This window comes from Ranitomeya variabilis, chromosome 7 (assembly GCF_051348905.1).
Source record: "Ranitomeya variabilis isolate aRanVar5 chromosome 7, aRanVar5.hap1, whole genome shotgun sequence".
NCBI lineage: Eukaryota > Metazoa > Chordata > Amphibia > Anura > Dendrobatidae > Ranitomeya > Ranitomeya variabilis.
In genome coordinates, this window is record NC_135238.1 from 94302927 (window position 1) to 94328877 (window position 25951).

Consider the following 25951-nt stretch of genomic DNA (forward strand, 5'->3'; position numbering starts at 1 on the left):
CGAGAGAATCGCGGCTGTCTGACCGATGGTGATGATTTTATCGCTGATCAGAAGCGGTGTTTGCCACACTGTCATGCATATGACAGCGCCTCAAACACCTGGTGTTCGGGAGTCCAAACCCGAACCATAACACTGACTCCCTGGTGAAGTCTTTTGCCCGAACAGTAGTTGTTTTGTACAGACGCCGAACTTTAATGTTTGGGTTCGCCCATCTCTACTCACCACACATCTAGATCAGTTCCCAGAGGGGACTAGTTTCCAAAATAGTGTCACTTGGGGGGGATGTTTATTGTTTAGGAACATCAGGAGCTCTGCAAATGCGACATGGTGTCCGCTAATTGTTGCATCAAATTCAAAAAGTCAAATGTTGCTCCTTCCCTTATGAGCCCTGCCATGCGCCCAAACAGGGGCTTTCCCCCACATATGGGGTATTGGCATGCTCAGGAGAAATTGCACAACAAATGTTGGGGTCCATTTTTTCCTGTTACCTTTGTGAAAATAAAAAAGTGGGTAAATTTTTTGTGAAAAAGTTAAATGTTCATTTTTTTCCAGATTCCAAAAATTCCTGTGAAGGACCTTAAGAGTTTAATAAAATTCTTGAATGTGGATTTGAGCTTCTTGAGGGGTGCAATTTTTAGAATGGTGTCACTTAGAAAATACCCCAATCATACAGACCCCTCAAAGTGACTTCAAATGTGATGTGGTTCCTAAAAAAAAAATGGTTTCGTAAATTTTGTTGGAAAAAGGAGAAATCGCTGGTCAACCTTTAACCCTTATAACTTCCTAACAAAAAAAAATGTTGTTTCAAAAATTGTGCTGATGTAAAGTAGACGTGGGAAATGTTATTTATTAACCATTTTGTGTGACCTGTGTCTAAGAATTCAAAGTTTGAAAATTTCAAAATTTTCCAAATTTTTGCCAAATTTACATTTTTTTCACAAAGCTAAACAAGTTATAATGAAGAAATTCAGAATCCGTGAGATACGTTGAAGCATTCCAGAGTTATATAAAAATTTGCCTGGTCATTAACATGCAAACCACCTTGGGAGTAAAGGGGTTAATGTTTGTCTGCAATGTGGTATATTGTGAATATAAATTCAGGCCTTACTGATTTACTAACAGGGAGACTGGCAAATAATTCATAGTAACAAGTTCTGGAGAGAGATAATTACTGCACTGCACACTTTATTGATAATGCTATTTTAATGATCTTTTTCTTGACAGAGGGTGCATCAGATTGTTAGGGGATGAAGGCTGGTTGGCACCTTTTCAATGACTGACTCAAGCAGCAGAAAATCTAGAATCTTCCTTACTTGTACTATGATAACTCCCACATGCAATACACACAAACATAATGGATTATTTCTCTCTCTAAGTAACACATGTTCAAAAGCAGTATAGAGAGCTTATACAGCAGTACTTAGCAGTGTAGCTGTGAATCAAGCATATTGTGTGATTCTCTAGTAAACAGTAGCATTGGTCTGTATGTGTCTGTTTTTCACTTACACTTTGCCCCTTCTAACCCCTCTCCTATCCCTTGACGGTATATGGAGAGTCATCTGATGCTTGTTGTTCTCTGTCTGCTTTGTCTTGAGCAGAACGGATTTTAGCTTTCTTTGCTAGTGAATGATACGTTCAAGAGGATGGGAGGAGAGCATGTGGCTCATATGTGGAGAAAGAAGCATATTTCTCTGATAAGATATGCTGCAAAGTTGCAGATATTTACTTGTACTGTTAATTTATGCAAATTTTGTTGAAACACTAACGATTTAAGTTGTTGTAACAATAACTAACTTTCTCACTCCTTTTTTTCTCCTCTTTACAGTGGCACAGACTTCCTTAATTGTGCAAAATGTTTGCGTTATAATTTGTGGTATAATCCTGATGTTGGTTTTCTTGTATAAGACTGAACTTTTGTCCATGTATCAAGGATGGCTTTTGGTTAGTACCTAATATTGACATTATTACTTTTTTATAACTGTAAAATATATATACATTTCTATAAATATTTAAAGATATTTATATTCATGCTGTCATGCTACTAGATGCGGCAGTTGGAGGAGTCACCCAGTCGGTTGCATTTTGACGCCCCTGGAGAGGGATTTATCCATTCTCTGAATCAGCTGTCACGGAATGCATTTATTATTGTGGGAAATCTAATTTACGGGCTCAGTTACACTGGCGAGTAGCATCGGATGATTCTCTGATGTGATAGAATCGAATACGATATGCAAATGACCCTCTGTTCAAACTCTGCTGCGAGCGTGACCCGAGTGTCATTTTACTGTGATCTGATTGTCTAGCATGCAAGAAGTGGATCACAAGTGCAGAGGAGACAGAGAACTTGATTTCTCCATTCTGTGAGTCTTCGTATATCCGACTGTCCTAGGAAGTGGCATGAGAAAATAAACTCTAGTCAGCACTGCTCCATAGTATAACATTGGAGCGAATGCTATCAGATAGCACTTGTCCGAGTTAAACACTGGCTACTCGCCAGTGTGAGCCAGCACTAAGGCCGGCCTCACACTCAGCGTATGTAAATACGGTCCGTTTTTTACCGCCGTAATACGCAGAAAAGTCCCCAAAATAGTGATCCGTATGTCATCCGTAGGCAGGGTGTGTCAGCGTATTTTGCGCATGGCATCCTCCGTATGTAATCCGTATGGCATCCGTACTGCGATATTTTCTCGCAGGCTTGCAAAACCGACATCTAATGGATTTATGTGCTCAAATGTTCGTTAAAACATATATACAGTATATGTCATTGAGACACATATATATATTCTGTATTTATATTTAATTCAGCGCGATATATGTGAAAAGCCGGTAATTCAATTGCCGGCTTTTCATTTCTCCTTCCTAACCCGACAGGATATGAGACATGGTTTACATACAGTAAACCATCTCATATCCCCTTTTTTTTGCATATTCCACATTACTAATGTTAGTAGTGTGTATGTGCAAAATTTGGGTGCTGTAGCTGCTAAAATAAAGGGTTAAATGGCAGAAAAAATTGGCGTAGGCTCCCGCGCAATTTTCTCCGCCAGAGTGGTAAAGCCAGTGACTGAGGGCAGATATTAATAGCCTAGAGAGGGTCCATGGTTATTGGCCCCCCTGGCTGCAAACATCTGCCCCCAGCCACCCCAGAAAAGGCACATCTGGAAGATGCGCCTATTCTGGCACTTGGCCACTCTCTTCTCACTCCCGTGTAGCGGTGGGATATGAGGTAATGAAGGGTTAATGTCACCTTGCTATTGTAAGGTGACATTAAGCCAGATTAATAATGGAGAGGCGTCAATTATGACACATCCATGATTAATCCAATTGTATGAAAGGGTTAAAAAAACACACACACATTATTAAAAAGTATTTTAATTAAATAAACACACAGGTTGTTTTAATATTTTATTGCTCTCTCAATCCACCTGAAGACCCTCGCTCTGAAAAATAATAAACCAACAATATACATACCTTCAGATGATCTGTCACGTCCCACGAAGTAAATCCATCTGAAGGGGTTAAATCATTTTACAGCCAGGAGCTGTGCTAAAGCACTCGCTAGTGCCTGTAAACCCCGGGTGCTGAAATGAAAGCAGGATGATCTGTACTTACCTTGAGTTGCGGTGAGGCGCCCTCTGCTGGATGTCCTCATATGAACTCGAGCGTGGGAACTTTTCCAAGGCGCATCACTGCAACTCAAGGTAAGTACAGATCATCCTGCTTTCCTTTCAGTACCTGGGGTTTACAGGCACGAGCGAGTGCTTTAGCACAGCTCCTGGCTGTAAAATGATTTAACCCCTTCAGATGGATTTACTTCGTGGGACGTGACAGATCATCTGAAGGTATGTATATTGTTGGTTTATTATTTTTCAGAGTGAGGGTTTTCAGGTGGATTGAGAGAGCAATAAAATATTAAAACGACCTGTGTGTTTATTTCATTAAAATACTTTTTAATAATGTGTGTGTGTTTTTTTAACCCTTTCATACAATTGGATTAATAATGGATAGGTGTCATAATTGACGCCTCTCCATTATTAATCTGGCTTAATGTCACCTTACAATAGCAAAGTGACAATAACCCTTCATTACCCCATATCCCACCTCTACACGGGAGTGGGAAGAGAGTGGCCAAGTGCCAGAATAGGCGCATCTTCCAGATGTGCCTTTTCTGGGGTGGCTGGGGGCAGATGTTTGTAGCCGGGGGGGGGGCAATAACCATGGACCCTCTCTAGGCTATTAATATCTGCCCTCAGTCACTGGCTTTACCACTCAGGCGGAGAAAATTGCGTGGGAGCCCACGCCAATTTTTTCCGCCATTTAACCCTTTATTTTAGCAGCTACAGCGCCCAAATTTTGCACATACACACTACTAACATTAGTAGTGTGGAATATGCAAAAAAAAAAGGGATATGAGATGGTTTACTGTATGTAAACCATGTCTCATATCCTGTCGGGTTTGTGAAGGAGAAATGAAAAGCCGGCAATTGAATTACCGGCTTTTCACTAACACCGCTGTGTATTTCTCGCAAGTCACACTGCTGGTCCGTGTGGAATCTGTATTTTTCTCGCCCCCATAGACTTTCATTGGCGATTTTTTTGCGCAATACGGTGACAAACGCAGCATGCTGCGATTTTCTACGGCCGTGCAAGACCGTATATTACGGATGCGTAATATACGGCAGATAGGAGCTGGGCCATAGAGAATCATTGGGCCGTGTGTAATGCGTATTTTACGGACGTAGTTTATGCGCTCATACGTCCATAAAAGTCGCTAGTGTGAGGCCGGCCTAAGGCTAAAATTAACCCCTTAGCGAAGGAGCCAAAGTGTTAATTTAAAAAATATTTAGGTTTTAAGGATAATAAATGAGAGACCCATTTTAAGGTATCGGACAACCCCTTTAACCCATTAACTACCAGGGGTAGTTCAGTTTTTGAATTTCTGTTTTTTTCTCCCCTTTTCCCAGTCATAACTTTTTTATTTTTACGTCAATATGGCCACGTGAGGGCTTGTTGTTTGGGGGACAAGTTGTACATTTGAACGACACAATTGGTTTTAACATATCATGTACTGTAAAACGGGAAAAAAATTCCAAGTGCGGTGTAACTGCAAAAAAAAGTGCAATCCCAGAGTTGTGGTTCAGTAAATGCTAAAACTGACGTGCCGTTATGATTCTCCAAGTCATTACGAGTTCACAGACCCCAAACATCTATAGGTTCTTTTATATTTAAATGGTGAAAAAAAATCTAAATTTGTATAAAATAAAAAATGGCGCCATTTTCTGAGACCTGTAGCGTCTCCACTTTTCATGATATTGGGTCAGGTGAGGGCTTATTTTTGTGCGTGCCAAGCTGATGTTTTTATTCATATCATGTTGGTGTAGATGCTATCTTTTGATCGCCCGTAGCGGCAACCAAAAAAACATAATTCTGGTGTTTAGAATTTTTTTCTCATTACATTGTTTAGCGATCGGGTTAATAATTTTTTACATTGATAGATCAGGCGATTCTGAACACGGCGATAACAATGTGTATGTTTGATTTTTTTATTGTTTTGTTTTGAATGGGGCAAAAGGAGGGTGATTTTAATTTTTTTTATGGCAAAAGTAAAAAAAAAAAGTTTTAAAAAATATGAAAAAAATAAAAATATAAAAGTTTAAATCACCCCCCTTTCGCCCCATTCAAAATAAAACAATAAAAAAAATTAAACCTACACATATTTGGTATCACCGCATTTAGAATCGCTCGATCTATCAATAAAAAAAAGGATTAACCTGATCACTAAACGGCGTAGTGAGAAAAAAATTAAAAACGCGAGAATTACGGTTTTTTTTTGGTCGTTGCGACATTGCATTAAAATGCAATAACGGGCGATCAAAAAAAACATATCTTCACCGAAACGGTATCATTAAAAACATCAGCTCTGCACGCAAAAAATAAGCCCTAACCCGACCTGAGACTCCCAAAAATGGAGATGCTACAGGTATCGGAAAATGGCATAATTTTTTTTTTCTTTTACCAAAGTTTGGAATCAACATTTTTGGTGTCAATGTACTCGTAATAACCTGGAGAATCATAATGGCAGGTCAGTTTTAGCATTTAGTGAACCTAGCAAAAAAGCCAAACAAAAAACCAGTGTGGGATTGCACTTTTTTTGCAATTTCAACACACTTGGAATTTTTTTTCTAGTACACGACATGGTAACATGGTAAAACCAATGATATCGTTCAAAAGTACAACTCGTCCCGCAAAAAATAAGCCCTCACAAGGCCATATTGACGGAAAATTAAAAAACGGCTCTGGGAAGAAGGGGAGCGAAAACACAAAAGCGAAAAAGGGCTGCAGAGTGAAGGGGTTAATGTCCGCATTATTTTTAATGTTTGTTAGTTTGTCGTAGCTCATTTTCACAGGAAAAAAAAGTAACATGTAAGAAATGGATGTAATTTCTAAACAGTTAATGCATTATTGTTTTAAGTCCCCTATAATTACATTTGAAAGGCTACAAATGTTAACTTAACCCTTTCCTGTCCAGCTGATATTCAGTTTTTGCCTTTTTAACTTTTTCCTCCTGTTCCAAGAACCATAAGGTTTTTTTTAACTAATTTAACATTCACTTTTTATCATTTTTATTATTTTAAATTTTGTAATGTTGCACAGACTACATATTAACCAAACCCCCTATGCCAAATCCCATTTTGACTATAAGGCTGGAGTCACACTAGCTTATTGCATCCGATGCGAGACCCTCGGCTCCTGCTCTTTTGTCAGCAGGAGCCGAGTGTCATGCATCTGTGCTCCGAGCCTCTCTCCTCTCCATTCATGATCCATGATATCCGAGGGATGTGCGTTGTCTCACTCGTACACATAGGCTTATATGGGTGCGAGTGAGCCGAGAGTCGGCCGAGTGTCCGTGATAATCACAGCATGCTGCGATTGTCTCGGACCGAGGAAAACAGCCGAAAAAAAATCGGCTGCTGGGAGCTGCCCCATAGTTTAACATTGGTCCGAGTGCAATGCGATTTTTTATCGCATTACACTCGTCCGTTTTAGTCGCCATTGTGACCCCGGCCTCATGGTGCCGACTGTCACGCTGTGTCTATGAGTAAACAGGGAAAGGGGCCCTGCCCTTTCCTTGAGCTGGAACCCTAACAATCCCTGCTAGGTACCACTAAAGGTGAAAAGGTTTGGGCCACCAGCCTTACTGTTCTGTTTTACCCTAAGCTGTCCCCTCTCCCTTCCCGTAGGAAGCCTGTGACAGAAATGCAATAGTACAAACACGTAGGACAAACAGGGATAACAGAAAGCAACTAACATACAAAACAATCACCAAAGGTAGAGAGGTATATGGAGAAGGGTAGGAATATTTAAACCAAATGGGAATAGGACACTGAAGAAAGAATACACTGTAAAACAGCATGCAACAATCTCCAGCACAACAACGATCTCCAACTCAGCACAGCGACTCCAAGGAGCTAGGAAGTAAAACGGTCTGGCCAGATTTTATAGGGAGAGGAAATGACCAGGTCAGGAACAGCTTTGTGATGGAGCTGCAAGTTTCTAACCTGAATAGAAAGGGTTGTTAACCTCTTCAGCAACAAAGGAAACAGAATCTTTTTAATATGAAACTAAATGGAAGATCTGTGATTCACAATATGTAGTGATTTTCTAACCCCAGATCTCCCAGGAGGACGTGACCCACTCATGACACTGACAGACTTGATGTGTGCTCTAACGTGCATAATTTTCAGATACTCAGATGCAGTCTACTACGTCTGGGTGTTCGCCCCAGAAGTCCTACACTCCCAAAAATTATGCGCGCCCCAAATCAGGAGGTTAGAGTCTAAAAATCCCAGTGTCCAGTGTGAAAATGGCAAGACTTACCTTTCTTTTATATACTGCACATTTTACACACAAACAGTTTTCTGACAAGAGTTCTTGTAACCCCTTCCTACTAAAGCCAGTTTTCATCTTTCTAGCCAGATCAAATTTTTCAGATCTGACATGTCACTTTGTGGTAATTCTGAGGCTATTTGATGTGACCCACTGCAGTTTGTTACTGGTAATGTAGTTATGTTTTTCATTTGAAGAGATGAAAGGGTGATTCCAGCACATCCACTAACGTAAAATAAAAACGTATTTTATTACAACAATTTATGACTAAGGGCGCTTCCTACAGTATATACATATCCTCCGCCTATATATCCGTTCACACCCGAGACATGTGTTAAACAATTTGCCAGTTGGTGACTATGTTAGAGCCAGGAGATGTTGCACAAAAAAATGACAGATATATTTCTGAATATCGCAATAGTAGCTCCAGACTCCAAAGAAGAGGTTACTCTTTAGCTGTCCTAAATAAGGTGAAAATTAAAGCTAATTCTAAAACTAGATTGGACTATCTCTCTCAAAGAAAAAACTAACCAAAATTGTCAGAATAAAAATGTTTTTAATACCAACAAAGTAGTTGTTTCTACAGAATTTAGCAACAACTTCTATCTCATTACTAGTATTATTAAAAAATATTTACTGTACCTATTTATACTGATAATTCTTTAAAAACCATACTGAAGGGAGGATGTAAATTTGTACCCCGCCGTGGAGCCACTGTTGGCAGTCTGGTGGCCCCTAGCGACCACACTAGTAAAAATATAAATAAAAAGGGAAAACCCAATAATTGGCTCTCCACCAGCTGTTCTTACAAATGTGGACAGAGATAATGTGGTCTCTGCAAGCACATGACAAATACTAAAACCTGTATTTCTTCATCAGATAAAACGGTTTATCCTATATGTGATTTTTTGAATTGCAGCAGCACGTATGTTATATATGTCATCTCATGTACTGACTGTGATATACAATATGTGGGGTGCACTACAAGGACTTTGCGCAAACGAATATCTGAACATCTTTATGATGCTCAAAATCCCACAACTCTCAGTCTTCTCAGGGGCATCACAACATTTTTTTAATTGCCGCATGGTTGATTTCGTCCATGTAAAGTCCATGCGCTTGAATTAATACCACAATTGAAATGTGGTGGGGACAGATCTAGGACCCTTCACATGAAAGAAGCCCAGTGGATGCAAAAACTAGATACTAGAGTTCCTATGGGTATGAATTAATGGACAGACTTGCTGTACATTTACTGACTTATTCTACAGGATAATGAGCATTCGTATGTGGTAGTGTCTGGGGGGAAGGAAAGGGGGTTGGTGAGAGAGGAGGTTAATTACTCTCTTCATTTCCTTCCACTCCCTTATTTATTTTCGGGCTACTTTGAGTATGGGAACATTGAACTATGATTAAGAACCAATCGGTTTGAATCGCGTAAGGCCATGAGTTTCTCGGGTTTCTTGCCTTTTTTCTAAACTAATGGTTTTATACCATAATTTTAACCATGTTATACATTAAAGATTTTTGCTTTTAAATAATTATTCACCGATGGATCTGTTGCTGGATACCGTTTCCTCTTTGATACTGCTCGTTTGCTTCTAACACAAACTTCTTTCTGTGCACGGCCACGGGATTCTACTGCGGTGAGCTGGATTTTTTCTGCAAAGTTTTTTTGTTCCTCCTATATACGGTATGAGCAACCACATAGCTCCCTAAATAAAGTATGAACCACCACATAGCCTGTTATATATATATATATATATATATATATATATATATAAAACCAGGGGAGGAGTCCTGTAAAGATCATTTGCATATTTCCAGTGCATTCTAGGAAACTCTAGGAACACCGGATTTTGGCCGTTGCAGTGGAAAGTAGGACATTGGAAATCCACGTGTTTTTGGCACGATCTTCACCGCTTTTACATCATATATACATTAAGAACATGACAAAAGCCAGTAGCCATTTGGTGAGCTGCATTGCATGCTACATGTTCAGAGACTTACCAGTGGAAAAGCCAAACTTCACGTGCCAGAAATGCAATTTTGTGTCCCTGTTGGAAGAAAAGTTGCAAAATCTAGAAGACAGAATAGCTACATTGAAAATTGTTAAGGAAGATGAGGAGTTACATAAATTGAAAAAAGACCTACCGTATATACTCGAGTATAAGCCGACCCCCCTAATTTTGCCACAAAAAACTGGGAAAACTTATTGACTCGAGTATAAGCCTAGGGTGGAAAATGCAGCAGCTACCGGTGAATTTCAAAATTAAAAATAGATGCTCCATACCGTTCATTATGGCCCCATAGATGCTCCATATAAAGCTGTGCCACATATAATGCTCTGCACCGTTCATTATGGCCCCATAGATGCTCCTTATAAAGCTGTGCCATATAGAATGCTCTGCACCGTTCATTATGGCCCCATAGATGCTCCACATAAAGCTGTGCCCCATATAGAATGCTCTGCACCGTTCAGTATGGACCCATAGATGCTCCACATAAAGCTGTGCCCCATATAGAATGCTCTGCACCGTTCAGTATGGACCCATAGATGCTCCACATAAAGCTGTGCCATATATAATGCTCTGCACCGTTCATTATGGCCCCATAGATTCTCCACATAAAGCTGTGCCCCATATAGAATGCTCTGCACCGTTCAGTATGGACCCATAGATGCTCCACATAAAGCTGCCCCATATATAATGCTCTGCACAGTTCATTATGGCCCCATAGATGCTCCATAGAATGCTGTGCCATATACAATGCTCTGCACCGTTGATTATTGCCCCATAGAAAGCTGTGCCATATACAATGCTCTGCACCGTTGATTATTGCCCCATAGAAAGCTGTGCCATATACAATGCCCTGCACCGTTGATTATTGCCCCATAGATGCTCCACATAAATCTGTGCAATATATAATGCTGCTGTTGCAATAAAAAAAAAAAAAACGACATGCTCACCTCTCTTGCTTGCAGCTCCTCAGCGTCCCGTCTCGGCGTCTCTCCGCACTGACTGTTCAGGCAGAGGGCGGCGCGCACACTAGTACGTCATCGCGCCCTCTGACCTGAACAGTCAGAGCAAGAGGACGCGAAGACTGAGCGGCGCCCGGTGTGTGGAACGCCGACAGGTGACTATGAGATACTTACCTGCTCCCTGCGTCCCTGGCTCCTTATCCCGGACAGCTGGTCTCCGGGTGCCGCAGCCTCTTCCTCTGTCAGCGGTCACCGTTACCGCTCATTAGAGAAATGAATATGTGGCTCCACCCCTATGGGAGTGGAGTCCATATTCATAACTTTAATGAGTGGTACCATGTGACCGCTGAACAGGGGAAGAGCTGCGGCACCGAAGACCGTGGGGCGGGCAGGGGGAGCGCCGGGACTAGGTGAGTATGCGACAGTCCTCTCTCCCCCTCTCCCGCCGACCCCACCGCCGACCATGACTCGAGTACAAGCCGAGAGGGGCACTTTCAGCCCAAAAATTTGGGCTGAAAATCTCGGCTTATACTCGAGTATATACGGTAGGTCCATCAAGTTCAACCTTTCTCCACCAATTGTTCATTTTGTCACTAAATTAACTATAATCCGCAATGTATTGAGGAAATCATCTAGCCCTTTTTTAAAAGCTGTTATAGGGTCTTCCATTACTACCTCTTGTGGTAGGGCATTCCACAGTCTGACTGCTCTTACTGTAAAGAACCCTTTCCTATATAGCTATAGGAATCGCCTTTCTTCCAGCCGTAATCAATGCCCCCTGGTCCTTAGTATTGGAAGGAATAAGTCATGTCCCAGTCCTTTGTACTGACCACACATATATTTATGCATATAAATGAGATCCGCTTTTGAACTGACTCTAATTTCTGAATGTCCAAAACTGGATCCCATATTCTAGATGTGGCCTCACAAGCGATTTCTAAAGGGGTAACAATACGTTGTGATCGTGAGATTTTATCTAGCTTTTTATACACCCTAAAATCTTGTTTGCTTTTGCAGCTGCAGCTTGACAATGAGCACTACTGCTTAGCTTACTTGTAACCAGAATACCCAAGTCCTTCTCCTGTTCTGTAGTCCCAAGTATGGTCCCATTTAAAGTATATGCAGCAATAGGATTATTATTATTATTGTATACTAATGCCAGAAGCCTCGCCAACAAAATGGATGAATTAGAACTAATGTTGTTGGAGCATAATTATGACATGGTGGGGATATCTGAGACGTGGCTGGATGAGAGCCATGACTGGGCTGTTAACTTGCAGGGCAATAGCCTGTTCAGAAATGACAGTACAGATAAGCGAGGGGGAGGGGTGTGTCTATGTGTAAAATCTTCCTTAAAACCCATCCTGCGTGATAATATAGGTGAATTTAATGAAAATGTAGAGTCCCTGTGGGTGGAGATAAGGGGAGGGGGAAAAAATAATAAATTACTGATAGGGATTTGTTATAAATCTCCAAAAATAATGGAAGCAATGGAGAATATCCTCGTAAAGCAAATAGATGAAGCTGTGACTCAAGGAGAAGTCATTATTATGGGGGACTTCAACTACCCTGAAATAGATTGGGGAACAGAAACCTGCAGTTCCAGCAAAGGTAATCGGTTTTTGACAACTATGAGAGACAAATACCTTTCACAACTGGTTCAGGACCCAACAAGGAGGGGGGCACTGCTAGACCTAATATTAACCAACAGGCCAGACCGCATATCAAATATAAGGGTTGGGGGTCACCTGGGGAATAGTGATCACAAAATAATAAGTTTTCATGTAACCTTTAATAAGATGGGTAGTAGGGGGGTGACAAGGACTCTAAACTTCAGGAGGGCAAATTTCCAACGGATGAGAGAGGATCTTGGTGCAGTTAACTGGGACGATATCCTGAGACACAAAAATACACAAAGAAAATGGGAGACGTTTATTAGCATCCTGGATAGGACCTGTGCACAGTATATACCGTATGGGAATAAACATACTAGAAATAGGAGGAAACCAATATGGCTAAATAGAGCTGTAAGGGGCGCAATAAGGGACAAAAAGAAAGCATTTAGAGAATTAAAGGAAGTAGGTAGTGAGGAGGCATTAAATAAATACAGAAAATTAAATAAATTCTGTAAAAAGCAAATCAAGGCAGCAAAGATTGAGACAGAGAGACTCATTGCCAGAGAGAGTAAAAATAATCTCAAAATATTCTTTAACTATATAAATAGTAAGAAACTAAAAAATGACAGTGTTGGCCCCCTTAAAAATAATCTGGGGGAAATGGTGGATGAGGATGAGGAAAAAGCCAATATGCTAAATGACTTTTTTTCATCAGTATTTACAAAAGAAAATCCCATGGCAGCCAATATGACTAGTGATAAAAATTCCCCATTAAATGTCACCTGCTTAACCCAGCAGGAAGTACAGCGGCGTCTAAAAATAACTAAAATTGACAAATCTCCGGGTCCGGATGGGATACACCCCCGAGTACTGCAGGAATTAAGTACAGTCATTGATAGACCATTATTTTTAATCTTTAAAGACTCCATAATAACAGGGTCTGTACCACAGGACTGGCGTATAGCAAATGTGGTGCCAATATTCAAAAAAGGGGCAAAAACTGAACTCGGTAATTATAGGCCAGTAAGCTTAACCTCTACTGTGGGTAAAATCCTGGAGGGCATTCTAAGGGATACTATACTGGAGTATCTGAAGAGGAATAACCTCATGACTCAGTATCAGCACGGGTTTACTAGGGACCGTTCATGTCAGACTAATTTGATCAGCTTCTATGAAGAGGTAAGTTCCGGACTGGACCAAGGGAACCCAGTGGACGTAGTGTATATGGACTTTTCCAAAGCTTTTGATACGGTGCCACACAAAAGGTTGTTACATAAAATGAGAGTAATGGGGATAGGGGAAAATATGTGTAAGTGGGTTGAGAGCTGGCTCAGGGATAGGAAACAAAGGGTGGTTATTAATGGAGCACACTCGGACTGGGTTGCGGTTAGCAGTGGGGTACCACAGGGGTCAGTATTGGGCCCTCTTCTTTTTAACATATTTATTAATGACCTTGTAGGGGGCATTCAGAGTAGAATTTCAATATTTGCAGATGACACTAAACTCTGCAGGGTAATCAATACAGGGGAGGACAATTTTATATTACAGGATGATTTATGTAAACTAGAAGCTTGGGCTGATAAATGGCAAATGAGCTTTAATGGGGATAAATGTAAGGTCATGCACTTGGGTAGAAGTAATAAGATGTATAACTATGTGCTTAATTCTAAAACTCTGGGCAAAACCGTCAATGAAAAAGACCTGGGTATATGGGTGGATGACAAACTCATATTCAGTGGCCAGTGTCAGGCAGCTGCTACAAAGGCAAATAAAATAATGGGATGTATTAAAAGAGGCATAGATGCTCATGAGGAGAATATAATTTTACCTCTATACAAGTCACTAGTTCGACCACACTTAGAATACTGTGCACAGTTCTGGTCTCCGGTGTATAAGAAAGACACAGCTGAACTGGAGCGGGTGCAGAGAAGAGCGACCAAGGTTATTAGAGGACTGGGGGGTCTGCAATACCAAGATAGGTTATTACACTTGGGGCTATTTAGTTTGGAAAAACGAAGACTAAGGGGTGATCTTATTTTAATGTATAAATATATGAGGGGACAGTACAAAGACCTTTCTGATGATCTTTTTAATCATAGACCTGAGACAGGGACAAGGGGGCATCCTCTACGTCTGGAGGAAAGATGGTTTAAGCATAATAACAGACGCGGATTCTTTACTGTAAGAGCAGTGAGACTATGGAACTCTCTGCCGTATGATGTTGTAATGAGTGATTCATTAATTAAATTTAAGAGGGGACTGGATACCTTTCTGGAAAAGTATAATGTTACAGGGTATATACACTAGATTCCTTGATAAGGCGTTAATCCAGGGAACTAGTCTGATTGCCGTATGTGGAGTCGGGAAGGAATTTTTTTCCCCATGGTGGAGCTTACTCTTTGCCACATGGGTTTTTTTTGCCTTCCTCTGGATCAACATGTTAGGGCATGTTAGGTTAGGCTATGGGTTGAACTAGATGGACTTACAGTCTTCCTTCAACCTTATTAACTATGTAACTATGTATTCCGTCCCAGGTGCATTACTCTACATTAAGCCTCATTTGCCAAGTGTTTGCCCATTCAGATATCTTATCCAGATCATTTGCAAAATTGTAATGTTAAGGTCAGATTTTAGTATCCTACATAGCTTGGTGTCGTCTGTAAAGACTGACACTTTACTCTCAATGCCATCTACAAGGTCATTAACCCCTTAATCCCGTATGACGTACTATCCCGTCAAGGTGACCTGGGACTTAATTCCCGGTGACGGGATAGTACGTCATACGCGATCAGCCGCGCTCACGGGGGGAGCGCGGCCGATCGCGGCCGGGTGTCAGCTGCCTATCGCAGCTGACATCCGGCACTATGTGCCAGGAGCGGTCACGGACCGCCCCCGGCACATTAACCCCCGGCACACCGCAATCAAACATGATCGCAGTGTACCGGCGGTATAGGGAAGCGTCGCGCAGGGAGGGGGCTCCCTGCGGGCTTCCCTGAGACCCCCGGAGCAACGCGATGTGATCGCGTTGCTGCGAGGGTCTCCTACCTCCTTCCTCCCTGCAGGTCCCGGATCCAAGATGGCCGCGGCATCCGGGTCCTGCAGGGAAGGAGGTGGCTTACCGAGTGCCTGCTCAGTGCAGACGCTGGTAAGCCTGCAGCCCTGTCAGTGAGATCGGTGATCTGATAGAGTGCTGTGCACACTATCAGATCATCGATCTGTAATGTCCCCCCCTGGGACAAAGTAAAAAAGTAAAAAAAAAAATTTTCCACATGTGTAAAAAAAAAAAAAAAAAAAAAAATTCCTAAATAAATAATTAAAAAAAAAATATATTATTCCCATAAATACATTTCTTTATCTAAATAAAAAAAACAAAACAATAAAAGTACACATATTTAGTATCGCCGCGTCCGTAACGACCCAACCTATAAAACTGCCCCACTAGTTAACCCCTTCAGTAAACACCGTAAGAAAAGAAAAAAAAAAAAAAAACGAGGCAAAAAACAACGCTTTATTACCATACCGCCGAACAAAAAGTGGAATAACACGCGATCAAAAAGACTGATATAAATAATCATGGTACCGCTGAAAACGTCATCTTGTCCCGCAAAAAACAAGCCGCCAAACAGCATCATCAGCAAAAAAATAAAAAAGTTATAGTCCTGAGAATAAAGCGATACCAAAATAATTATTTTTTCTATAAAATAGCTTTTATCGTATAAAAGCGCCAAAACATAAAAAAATGATATAAATGAGATATCGCTGTAATCGTACTGACCCAAAGAATAAAACTGCTTTATCAATTTTACCAAACACGGAACGGTATAAATGCCTCTCCCAAAAGAAATTCATGAATAGCAGGTTTTTGGTCATTCTGCCTCACAAAAATCGGAATAAAAAGTGATCAAAAATGGTCACGTGTCCAAAAATGTTACCAATAAAAACGTCAACTCGTCCCGCAAAAAACAAGACCTCACATGACTCTGTGGAGCAAAATGTGGAAAAATTATAGGTCTCAAAATGTGGAGACGCAAAAACTTTTTTGCTATAAAAAGCGTCTTTTAGTGTGTGACAGCTGCCAATCATAAAAATCCGATATAAAAAACGCTATAAAAGTAAATCAAACCCTCCTTCATCACCCGCTTAGTTAGGGAAAAATAATAAAATTTAAAAAATGTATTTATTTCCATTTTCCCATTAGGGCTAGGGTTAGGGTTAGGGTTAGGGCTAGAGTTAGGGTTAGGGCTAGGGTTCGGGTTGGGGCTAAAGTTAGGGCTAGGGTTAGGGTTAGGGCTAGGGTTGGAGGTAAAGTTAGGGTTAGGGTTGGGGCTAAAGTTAGGGTTAGGGTTGGGGCTAAAGTTAGGGTTAGGGTTTGAATTACATTTACGGTTTGGATTAGGGTTGGGATTAGAATTATGGGTGTGTCAGGGCTAGGGGTGTGGTTAGGGTTACTGTTGGGATTAGGGTTAGGGGTGTGTTTGGGTTAGGGTTTCAGGTAGAATTGGGGAGTTTCCACTGTCCAGGCACATCAGGGGCTCTCCAAACGCGATATGGCGTCCAATCTCAATTCCAGCCAATTCTGCGTTGAAAAAGTAAAACAGTGCTCCTTCCCTTCCGAGCTCTCCCGTGCGCCCAAAAAGGGGTTTACCCCAACATATGGGTTATCAGCGTACTCAGGACAAATTGAACAACAACTTCTGGGGTCCAAGTTCTCTTGTTATCCTTGGGAAAATTAAAAATTTGGGGGGCTAAAAATCATTTTTGTGAGAAAAAAAAAGATGTTTTATTTTCACGGCTCTGCGTTATAAACTGTAGTGAAACACTTGGGGGTTCAAAGTTCTCACAACACATCTAGATAAGTTCCTTGGGAGGTCTAGTTTCCAATATGGGGTCACTAGTGGGGGGTTTGTACTGTTTGGGTACATCAGGGGCTCTGCAAATGCAACGTGACGCCTGCAGACCAATCCATTTAAGTCTGCATTCCAAATGGCGCTCCTTCCCTTCCGAGCTCTGTCATGCGCCCAAACAGTGGTTCCCCCCCACATATGGGGTATCAGCGTACTCAGGACAAATTGGACAACAACTTTTGGGGTCTAATTTATCCTGTTACCCTTGTGAAAATACAAAACTGGGGGCTAAAAAATCATTTTTGTGAGAAAAAAAAAGAATTTTTATTTTCACGGCTTTGTGTTATAAACTGTAGTGAAACACTTGGGGGTTCAAAGTTCTCACAACACATCTAGATAAGTTCCTTGGGAGGTCTAGTTTCCAATATGGGGTCACCTGTGGGGGGTTTGTACTGTTTGGGTACATCAGGGGCTCTGCAAATGCAACATGACGCCTGCAGACCAATCCATTTAAGTCTGCATTCCAAATGGCGCTCCTTCCCTTCCGAGCTCTGTCATGCGCCCAAACAGTGGTTCCCCCCCCCCCCACATATGGGGTATCAGCGTACTCAGGACAAATTGGACAACAACTTTTGGGGTCTAATTTATCCTGTTACCCTTGTGAAAATACAAAACTGGGGGCTAAAAAATCATTTTTGTGAAAAAAAAAATAAAAATTTACTTTCACGGCTTTGTGTTATAAACTGTAGTGAAACACTTGGGGGTTCAAAGTTCTCACAACACATCTAGATAAGTTCCTTGGGAGGTCTAGTTTCCAATATGGGGTCACCTGTGGGGGGTTTGTACTGTTTGGGTACATCAGGGGCTCTGCAAATGCAACATGACGCCTGCAGACCAATCCATTTAAGTCTGCATTCCAAATGGTGCTCCTTCCCTTCCGAGCTCTGTCATGCGCCCAAACAGTGGTCCCCCCCCCACATATGGGGTATCAGCATACTCAGGACAAAGTGGACAACAACCTTTGGGGTCTAATTTATCCTGTTACCCTTGTGAAAATACAAAACTGGGGGCTAAAAAATCATTTTTGTGAAAAAAAAAAGAATTTTTATTTTCACGGCTTTGCGTTATAAAGTGTAGTGAAACACTTGGGGGTTCAAAGTTCTCACAACACATCTAGATAAGTTCCTTGGGAGGACTAGTTTCCAGTATGGGGTCACTTGTGGGGGGTTTGTACTGTTTGGGTATATCAGGGGCTCTGCAAATGCAACGTGACGGCTGCAGACCAATCCATTTAAGTCTGCATTCCAAATGGCGCTCCTTCCCTTCCGGGCTCTGTCATGCGCCCAAACAGTGGTTCCCCCCCACATATGGGGTATCAGCGTACTCAGGACAAATTGGACAACAAATTTTGGGGTCCAATTTATTCTGTTACCCTTGTAAAAATACAAAGCTGGGGGCTAAAAAATCATTTTTGTGAAAAAAAATATATATATATTTTCACGGCTCTGCGCTATAATCTGTAGTGAAACACTTTGGGGTTCAAAGCTCTCAAAACACATCTAGATAAGTTCCTTAGGGGGTCTACTTTCCAAAATGGTGTCACTTGTGGGGGGTTTCAATGTGTAGGCACATCAGGGGCTCTCCAAACGCAACATGGCGTCCCATCTCAATTCCAGTCAATTTTGCATTGAAAAGTCAAATGGCGCTCCTTCCCTTCCAAGCTCTGCCATGCGCCCAAACAATGGTTTACACCCACATATGGGGTATCAGCGTACTCAGGACAAATTGCACAACATTTTTTGGGGTCCAATTTCTTCTTTTACCCTTGGGAAAATAAAAAATTGGGGGCGAAAAGATAATTTTTGTGAAAAAATATGATTTTTTATTTTTACGGCTCTGCATTATAAACTTCTGTGAAGCACTTGGTGGGTCAAAGTGCTCACCACACATCTAGATAAGTTCCTTAGGGGGTCTACTTTCCAAAATGGTGTCACTTGTAGGGGGTTTCAGTGTTTAGGCACATCAGGGCCTCTCCAAACGCAACATGGCGTCTCATCTCAATTCCAGTCAATTTTGCATTGAAAAGTCAAATGGCGCTCCTTCCCTTCCAAGCTCTGCTATGCGCCCAAACAATGGTTTACACCCACATATGGGGTATCAGCGTACTCAGGACAAATTGTACAACAACTTTGGGGATCCATTTTCTCCTGATACCCTTGGTAAAATAAAACAAATTGGAGCTGAATTAAATTTTGTGTGAAAAAAGTTAAATGTTCATTTTTATTTAAACATTCCAAAAATTCCTGTGAAACACCTGAAGGGTTAATAAACTTCTTGAATGTGGTTTTGAGCACCTTGAGAGGTGCAGTTTTTAGAATGGTGTCACACTTGGGTATTTTCTATCATATAGACCCCTCAAAATGACTTCAAATGAGATGTGGTCCCTAAAAAAAAATGGTGTTGTAAAACTGAGAAATTGCTGGTCAACTTTTAACCCTTATAACTCCGTCACAAAAAAAAATTTTGGTTCCAAAATTGTGCTGATGTAAAGTAGACATGTGGGAAATGTTACTTATTAAGTATTTTGCGTGACATATGTCTGTGATTTAAGGGCATAAAAATTCAAAGTTGGAAAATTGCGAAATTTTCAAAATTTTCGCCAAATTTCCGTTTTTTTCACAAATAAACGCAAGTTATATCAAATAAATTTTACCACTAACATGAAGTACAATATGTCACGAGAAAACAATGTCAGAATCGCCAAGATCCGTCAAAGCGTTCCAGAGTTATAACCTCATAAAGGGACAGTGGTCAGAATTGTAAAAATTGGCCCGGTCATTAACGTGCAAACCACCCTCGCGGTACTCCACTGCTGACTATATACTATTTAGAGAACGTGCAATTTATGACGACCCTTTGTTTCCTGTAATATAGCCAATTTCTTACCCAGCTGCATATAGTTTCCCCCAGTCCCGGCTCATGGAACTTCAGTACAAGGTTGTTACATGGAACAGTATCAAATCATTTTTGTGAAAAAAAAAATAAAAATTTACTTTCACGGCTTTGTGTTATAAACTGTAGTGAAACACTTGGGGGTTCAAAGTTCTCACAACACATCTAGATAAGTTCCTTGGGAGGTCTAGTTTCCAATATGGGGTCACCTGTGGGGGGTTTGTACTGTTTGGGTACATCAGGGGCTCTGCAAATGCAACATGACGCCTGCAGACCAATCCATTTATTTATTTACCGATTTCTCATCGGTAGGGCGGTAATGTCACAATGGGGGCAGGCATGCAGCGCTGTTGTTGCATAATGGCATCCTGTGATAATCTAATGACTTTTGCATAAGGGGACTCATGTGCTTGACGCCTACGCTTATATGCATTGTTTTTGTCCCAGCGATGCTGTTGCTCTTCAAGAGTCTCATTTGCCCTTTGTTATCTTTGACGATGTGCCTTTGCTGCTTTCCTTTCATTGTCATTGGCGTACTCTTTAGGAGGAGCCATGTTGGCGTTGATGTTAGCTTTTTAAAGGGGTTTTCCCACGAACAAAACTTCATTTTAATAATTGTGTCTGACCGTGTACCGAACATACCACAGCTCCTGGGCAGGGGAGGAAGCAAAAAACAATACTGACATTACAGCAGGAGATCGCAGAGGATACATTTTGTGAGGTAAAATATTTTTAAAAAACACTCTGTGAAATATTTTACCTCACAAAATGAATCCACTGTGATCCCCTGCTGTGATGTCAGTATTACCCATACTACTCAGGAACCAGTTTCAGGCTCTCATGCAGGAGAATGATGATCAAATACATCGATATAAGACTGTTGAGAGGAACAGAGGCCGCTATCTGCAGACCTAAGAGAAATGTGCTGTATTCCAGGTGCAAAAATCAAACATGTGCCTGACAGGATATCAGGACTCTTCATACCTACTAATGACTACCCATTCCTGCTAATACATGTGGGGACAAATGACACCGCAAGAAATTTTCTGGAATAGTGATGAGCGAAGTGTTTGTTAGGGAATCCCCACATGTGTTGAGGTTCTCTAATTTTTTTTTTTAATTATTATTATTTTTAACATTATATCTTTTTACTATTGATGCTGCATAGGCAGCATCAATAGTAAAACGTTCGTCACACAGTGTTAATAGCAGCGTTAACAGACTGCATTACACCGCGTTATGCTGCGGTGTAACGCAGTCTGTTTAACGGACTGCGAAAACACTATGTGGGCGGCGGGCGCTGACTGGAGGGGGAGTATGGAGCTGGCACTGACTGCAGGGGAGTAGGGGGCTGCCATTTCGCGGCTGGACTGTGCCCGTCGCTGATTGGTCACGGCCAGCGGCCGGGACCAATCAGCGACTTGCGATTTCCGTGACAAACAGACAGACAGACAAACAGACGGAAGTGCCCCTTAGACGAATATATATATATATATATATATATATATATATATATATATATATATATATATATATATAGATTAACATGGTGTTGTGTCCATACCACAGGGGGAGTAATGAATAAAGGTAAAGGCTGATGGCACTGTTCGCAAAATGAAAAAATATATTAATGAATAATATAAAATTGTATATCATAACTAAAACATAATAATAAGATATAAAAATAGAGTGAAATGAAAACCATGAAGATGAACGTTCTTATTATGAATGAATAAAGGTAAAGGCTGATGGCACTGTTCACAAAATGAAAAACTATATTAATGAGTAATACAAAATTGTATATTATATAAAATATTAAAAATGAAATAAAAGTAAAGTAATGAATTTAGGTGAAGAATATAATAATAATAATAATCTTTATTTATATAGCGCCAACATATTCCGCAGCGCTTTACAGTTTAACAGTTTCAAACACAACAGTCATAGGTAACAATGTTAACAATACAGTAATAAAGCAAAATAAGACAAAATAAGACGACCCTGCTCGTGAGAGCTTACAATCTACAATGAGGTGGGGAGATACAAAGCACAGGTGTGTATTTACAATGATGTATTTACAATGATGGTCCAGCCATCTTCAGGGGGTGGGGGTAGATGGAGATAGTGACTGGGCTACACAAACACAAACCTAAAATGACTGATTAGGGAACGTGATAGGCCGCTCTGAACAAATGAGTTTTGAGCGAGCGCCTAAAACTATGCAAGTTGTGGATGGTCCTAATATCTTGGGGTAGAGCATTCCAGAGGATTAGTGCAGCACGGGAGAAGTCTTGGAGTCGGGAGTGGGAGGTACGGATTAGTGCAGAGGTTAGTCGAAAGTCGTTTGCAGAGCGCAGCGGTCGGCTTGGCCGATAGACAGAAATGAGGGAGGAGATGTAAGGGGGTGCCGCACTGTGGAGAGCTTTGTGGGTGAGAACAAGTAGTTTGAATTGTATCCTGTAATGAATGGGCAGCCAGTGTAACGACTGGCGAAGAGCGGACACGTCCGAGTAACAATTAACCAGATGGACGACCCTAGCTGCTGCATTAAGGATAGACTGGAGAGGGGAAAGTCGCGTGAGGGGGAGGCCAATTAATAGAGAGTTGCAGTAGTCCAGACGGGAGTGGATTAGGGCGACAGTGAGAGTTTTTGTTGTCTCCATGGTGAGAAAAGGGCGTATTGAAGAAGAAAAATATGGGGGAAAAATGAGTAGAGATTGCAGAAATATTTTTTTTTAAATAATTGAAAGAATATAAATGAAAAATTAAGTATAAAAAATAATAAAAAAATAAATAAAAGAGGGACAAAATTGAGGTTTGGTGGGTCAGGTGTACTTACCCCGTGTAGGTATGTGGATGTCAGTGTGTATGTAAATGTAAACATATGGTTAGAAGAAGTAAAAAGTGGAGTATAATATCTCAGGCTCTGCATTGAATCAGAGACAGTGTGCTGAAATAGAATAGTGTAAAAATAATGGCATCCAAACATTTTATAATTCGTTACTTTCAACACCAAATGTATAGTACAAAACCTCGCTAATACTGAAGACTTAAGCAAGAAAGTGAAAGAACTGGGAGCGCAGGTGGTCTGCTCATCCATCCTTCCAGTGGATGGCCATCGAACAAGAAGGTGGAACAAGATTATGCAGGTAAACAACGGGCTACATCAATGGTGACGTCAGCAAGGATTTGGATTTCTGGATCATGGAGTGAATTACCTATACTATTGACTACTTCCAAGACTGGAAGACACATACCGTATATACTCGAGTATAAGCCGACCCGAGTATAAGCCGACCCCCCTAATTTTGCCACAAAAAACTGGGAAAACTTATTGACTCGAGTATAAGCCTAGGGTGGAAAATGCAGCAGGTACCGGTGAATTTCAAAATTAAAAATAGATACTCCATACCGTTCATTATGGCCCCATAGATGCTCCACATAAAGCTGTGCCACATATAATGCTCTGCACCGTTCATTATGGCCCCATAGATGCTCCACATAAAGCTGTGCCATATATACAATGCTCTGCACCGTTGCCCCATAGCTGTGCCATATATATAATGCTCTGCACCGTTGCCCCATAGCTGTGCCATATATATAATGCTCTGCACCGTTGCCCCATAGCTGTGCCATATAGTGCTCTGCACCGTTGCCCCATAGCTGTGCCATATAGTGCTCTGCACCGTTGCCCCATAGCTGTGCCATATAGTGCTCTGCACCGTTGCCCCATAGCTGTGCCATATATATAATGCTCTGCACCGTTGCCCCATAGCTGTGCCATATAGTGCTCTGCACCATTGCCCCATAGCTGTGCCATATAGTGCTCTGCACCATTGCCCCATAGCTGTGCCATATAGTGCTCTGCACCATTGCCCCATAGCTGTGCCATATAGTGCTTTGCACCGTCCATTATTGCCCCATAGCTGTGCCATATAGTGCTCTGCACCGTTGCCCCATAGCTCTGCCATATAGTGCTCTGCACCATTGCCCCATAGCTGTGCCATATAGTGCTCTGCACCATTGCCCCATAGCTGTGCCATATAGTGCTCTGCACCGTCCATTATTGCCCCATAGCTGTGCCATATAGTGCTCTGCACCATTGCCCCATAGCTGTGCCATATAGTGCTCTGCACCATTATTGCCCCATAGCTGTGCCATATAGTGCTCTGCACCATTATTGCCCCATAGCTGTGCCATATAGTGCTCTGCACCATTGCCCCATAGCTGTGCCATATAGCGCTCTGCACCATTGCCCCATAGCTGTGCCATATAGTGCTCTGCACCATTGCCCCATAGCTGTGCCATATAGTGCTCTGCACCATTGCCCCATAGCTGTGCCATATAGTGCTCTGCACCGTCCATTATTGCCCCATAGCTGTTGCTGCTGCTGCAATAAAAAAAAAAAAAAAACATACTCACCTGTCTTGCTTGCAGCTCCTTGGCGTCCCGTCCCGGCGTCTCTCCGCACTGACTGATCAGGCAGAGGGCAGCGTGCACACTATATGCGTCATCGCGCCCTCTGCCTGAACAGTCAGAGCGGAGAGATGCCGGGAAGATGGCGCGACGCCCGGCGTGTGGAACGAGGACAGGTGAATATGTCATACTTACCTGCTCCCGGCGTCCCGCTCCTTCCCCCTGCCTGTCTTCGGTGCCGCAGCCTCTTTCTCTATCAGCGGTCACCGGCACCGCTTCATTAGAGAAATGAATAGGCGGCTCCGCTCCTATGGGAGGTGGAGCCGCCTATTCATTTCTCTAATGAGCGGTCCCACGTGACCGCTCAGGGGAAGAGGCTGCGGCACCGAAGACAGTGTGACAGGCAGGGGGAGCGCCAGGAGCCCCGGAAGCAGGTAAGTATATGACAGTGCTCACCCGCCGACCCCACCACCGATCATGACTCGAGTATAAGCCGAGAGGGGCACTTTCAGCCCAAAAATTTGGGCTGAAAATCTCGGCTTATACTCGAGTATATACGGTAATTGGAATTCGTCTTGCTACACTTATTAGGAGAGCTTTAAACTAGAACATTGTGGAAAGGGAAGCAAAAAGCCAAGGAAAGCCATACAGCAAACAAATACTTTTGAGAACTCTCCTATTAGAAGTAGAAAGCAAGAACAAAGACAAAAACATTCAGAATCATAAAATTATTGGAGAAAGAGAAACCAATCACAAACTACGATGGTTCTGTACAAATGCACATGGGTATGAGCATGGGCAACAAACAAGGAGAATTGGAGCTACTAATGCAGGAAAGGAAACTTTGTGGCATCACTGAAACTTGGCGGGATGGTACACATGATTGGAATACAAGGCTAGAAGGATACAACTTATTTGAAAGAAACAGACTTAATAAACGGGGAGGAGGTGTTGCATTGTATGTTATAAAAGGGTAGATCTCCACAGAGACTGATGCTTCAGAAACTGGAGGTTCCGTGGAAACTATTTGGGTAAGAATACAAGGCAAAAACAGAAAGGACACCATTGTAGGTGTTTACTACAGACTACCTGGGCAAGCTGAAGATATGGATGAACTCTTTATGCATCAGATGGCCAAGTTCTCAAAAAATGACATTGTGATCATGGGAGAGGATATGGGGGGATATGTCAAAAGTAAAACAAAAGTCAAGGATGCTATAGGATGATTACAGGATGAAAATGGTGAAGTGGTAAAA

At 41.7% G+C, this 25951-nt stretch overlaps 1 protein-coding gene across 2 annotated transcripts in view; it reads left to right on the plus strand.

Annotated features, from left to right (window-relative positions):
* Nucleotides 1–25951, plus strand: part of SLC40A1 (solute carrier family 40 member 1) — a 161462-nt gene that overhangs the window by 112866 nt on the left and 22645 nt on the right. For both annotated transcript variants that reach the window (XM_077275588.1, XM_077275587.1), the window contains exon 4: nucleotides 1826–1941. In XM_077275588.1, the coding sequence (XP_077131703.1) occupies nucleotides 1826–1941 (116 nt within the window). The remainder of the gene's footprint in view (nucleotides 1–1825; nucleotides 1942–25951) is intronic.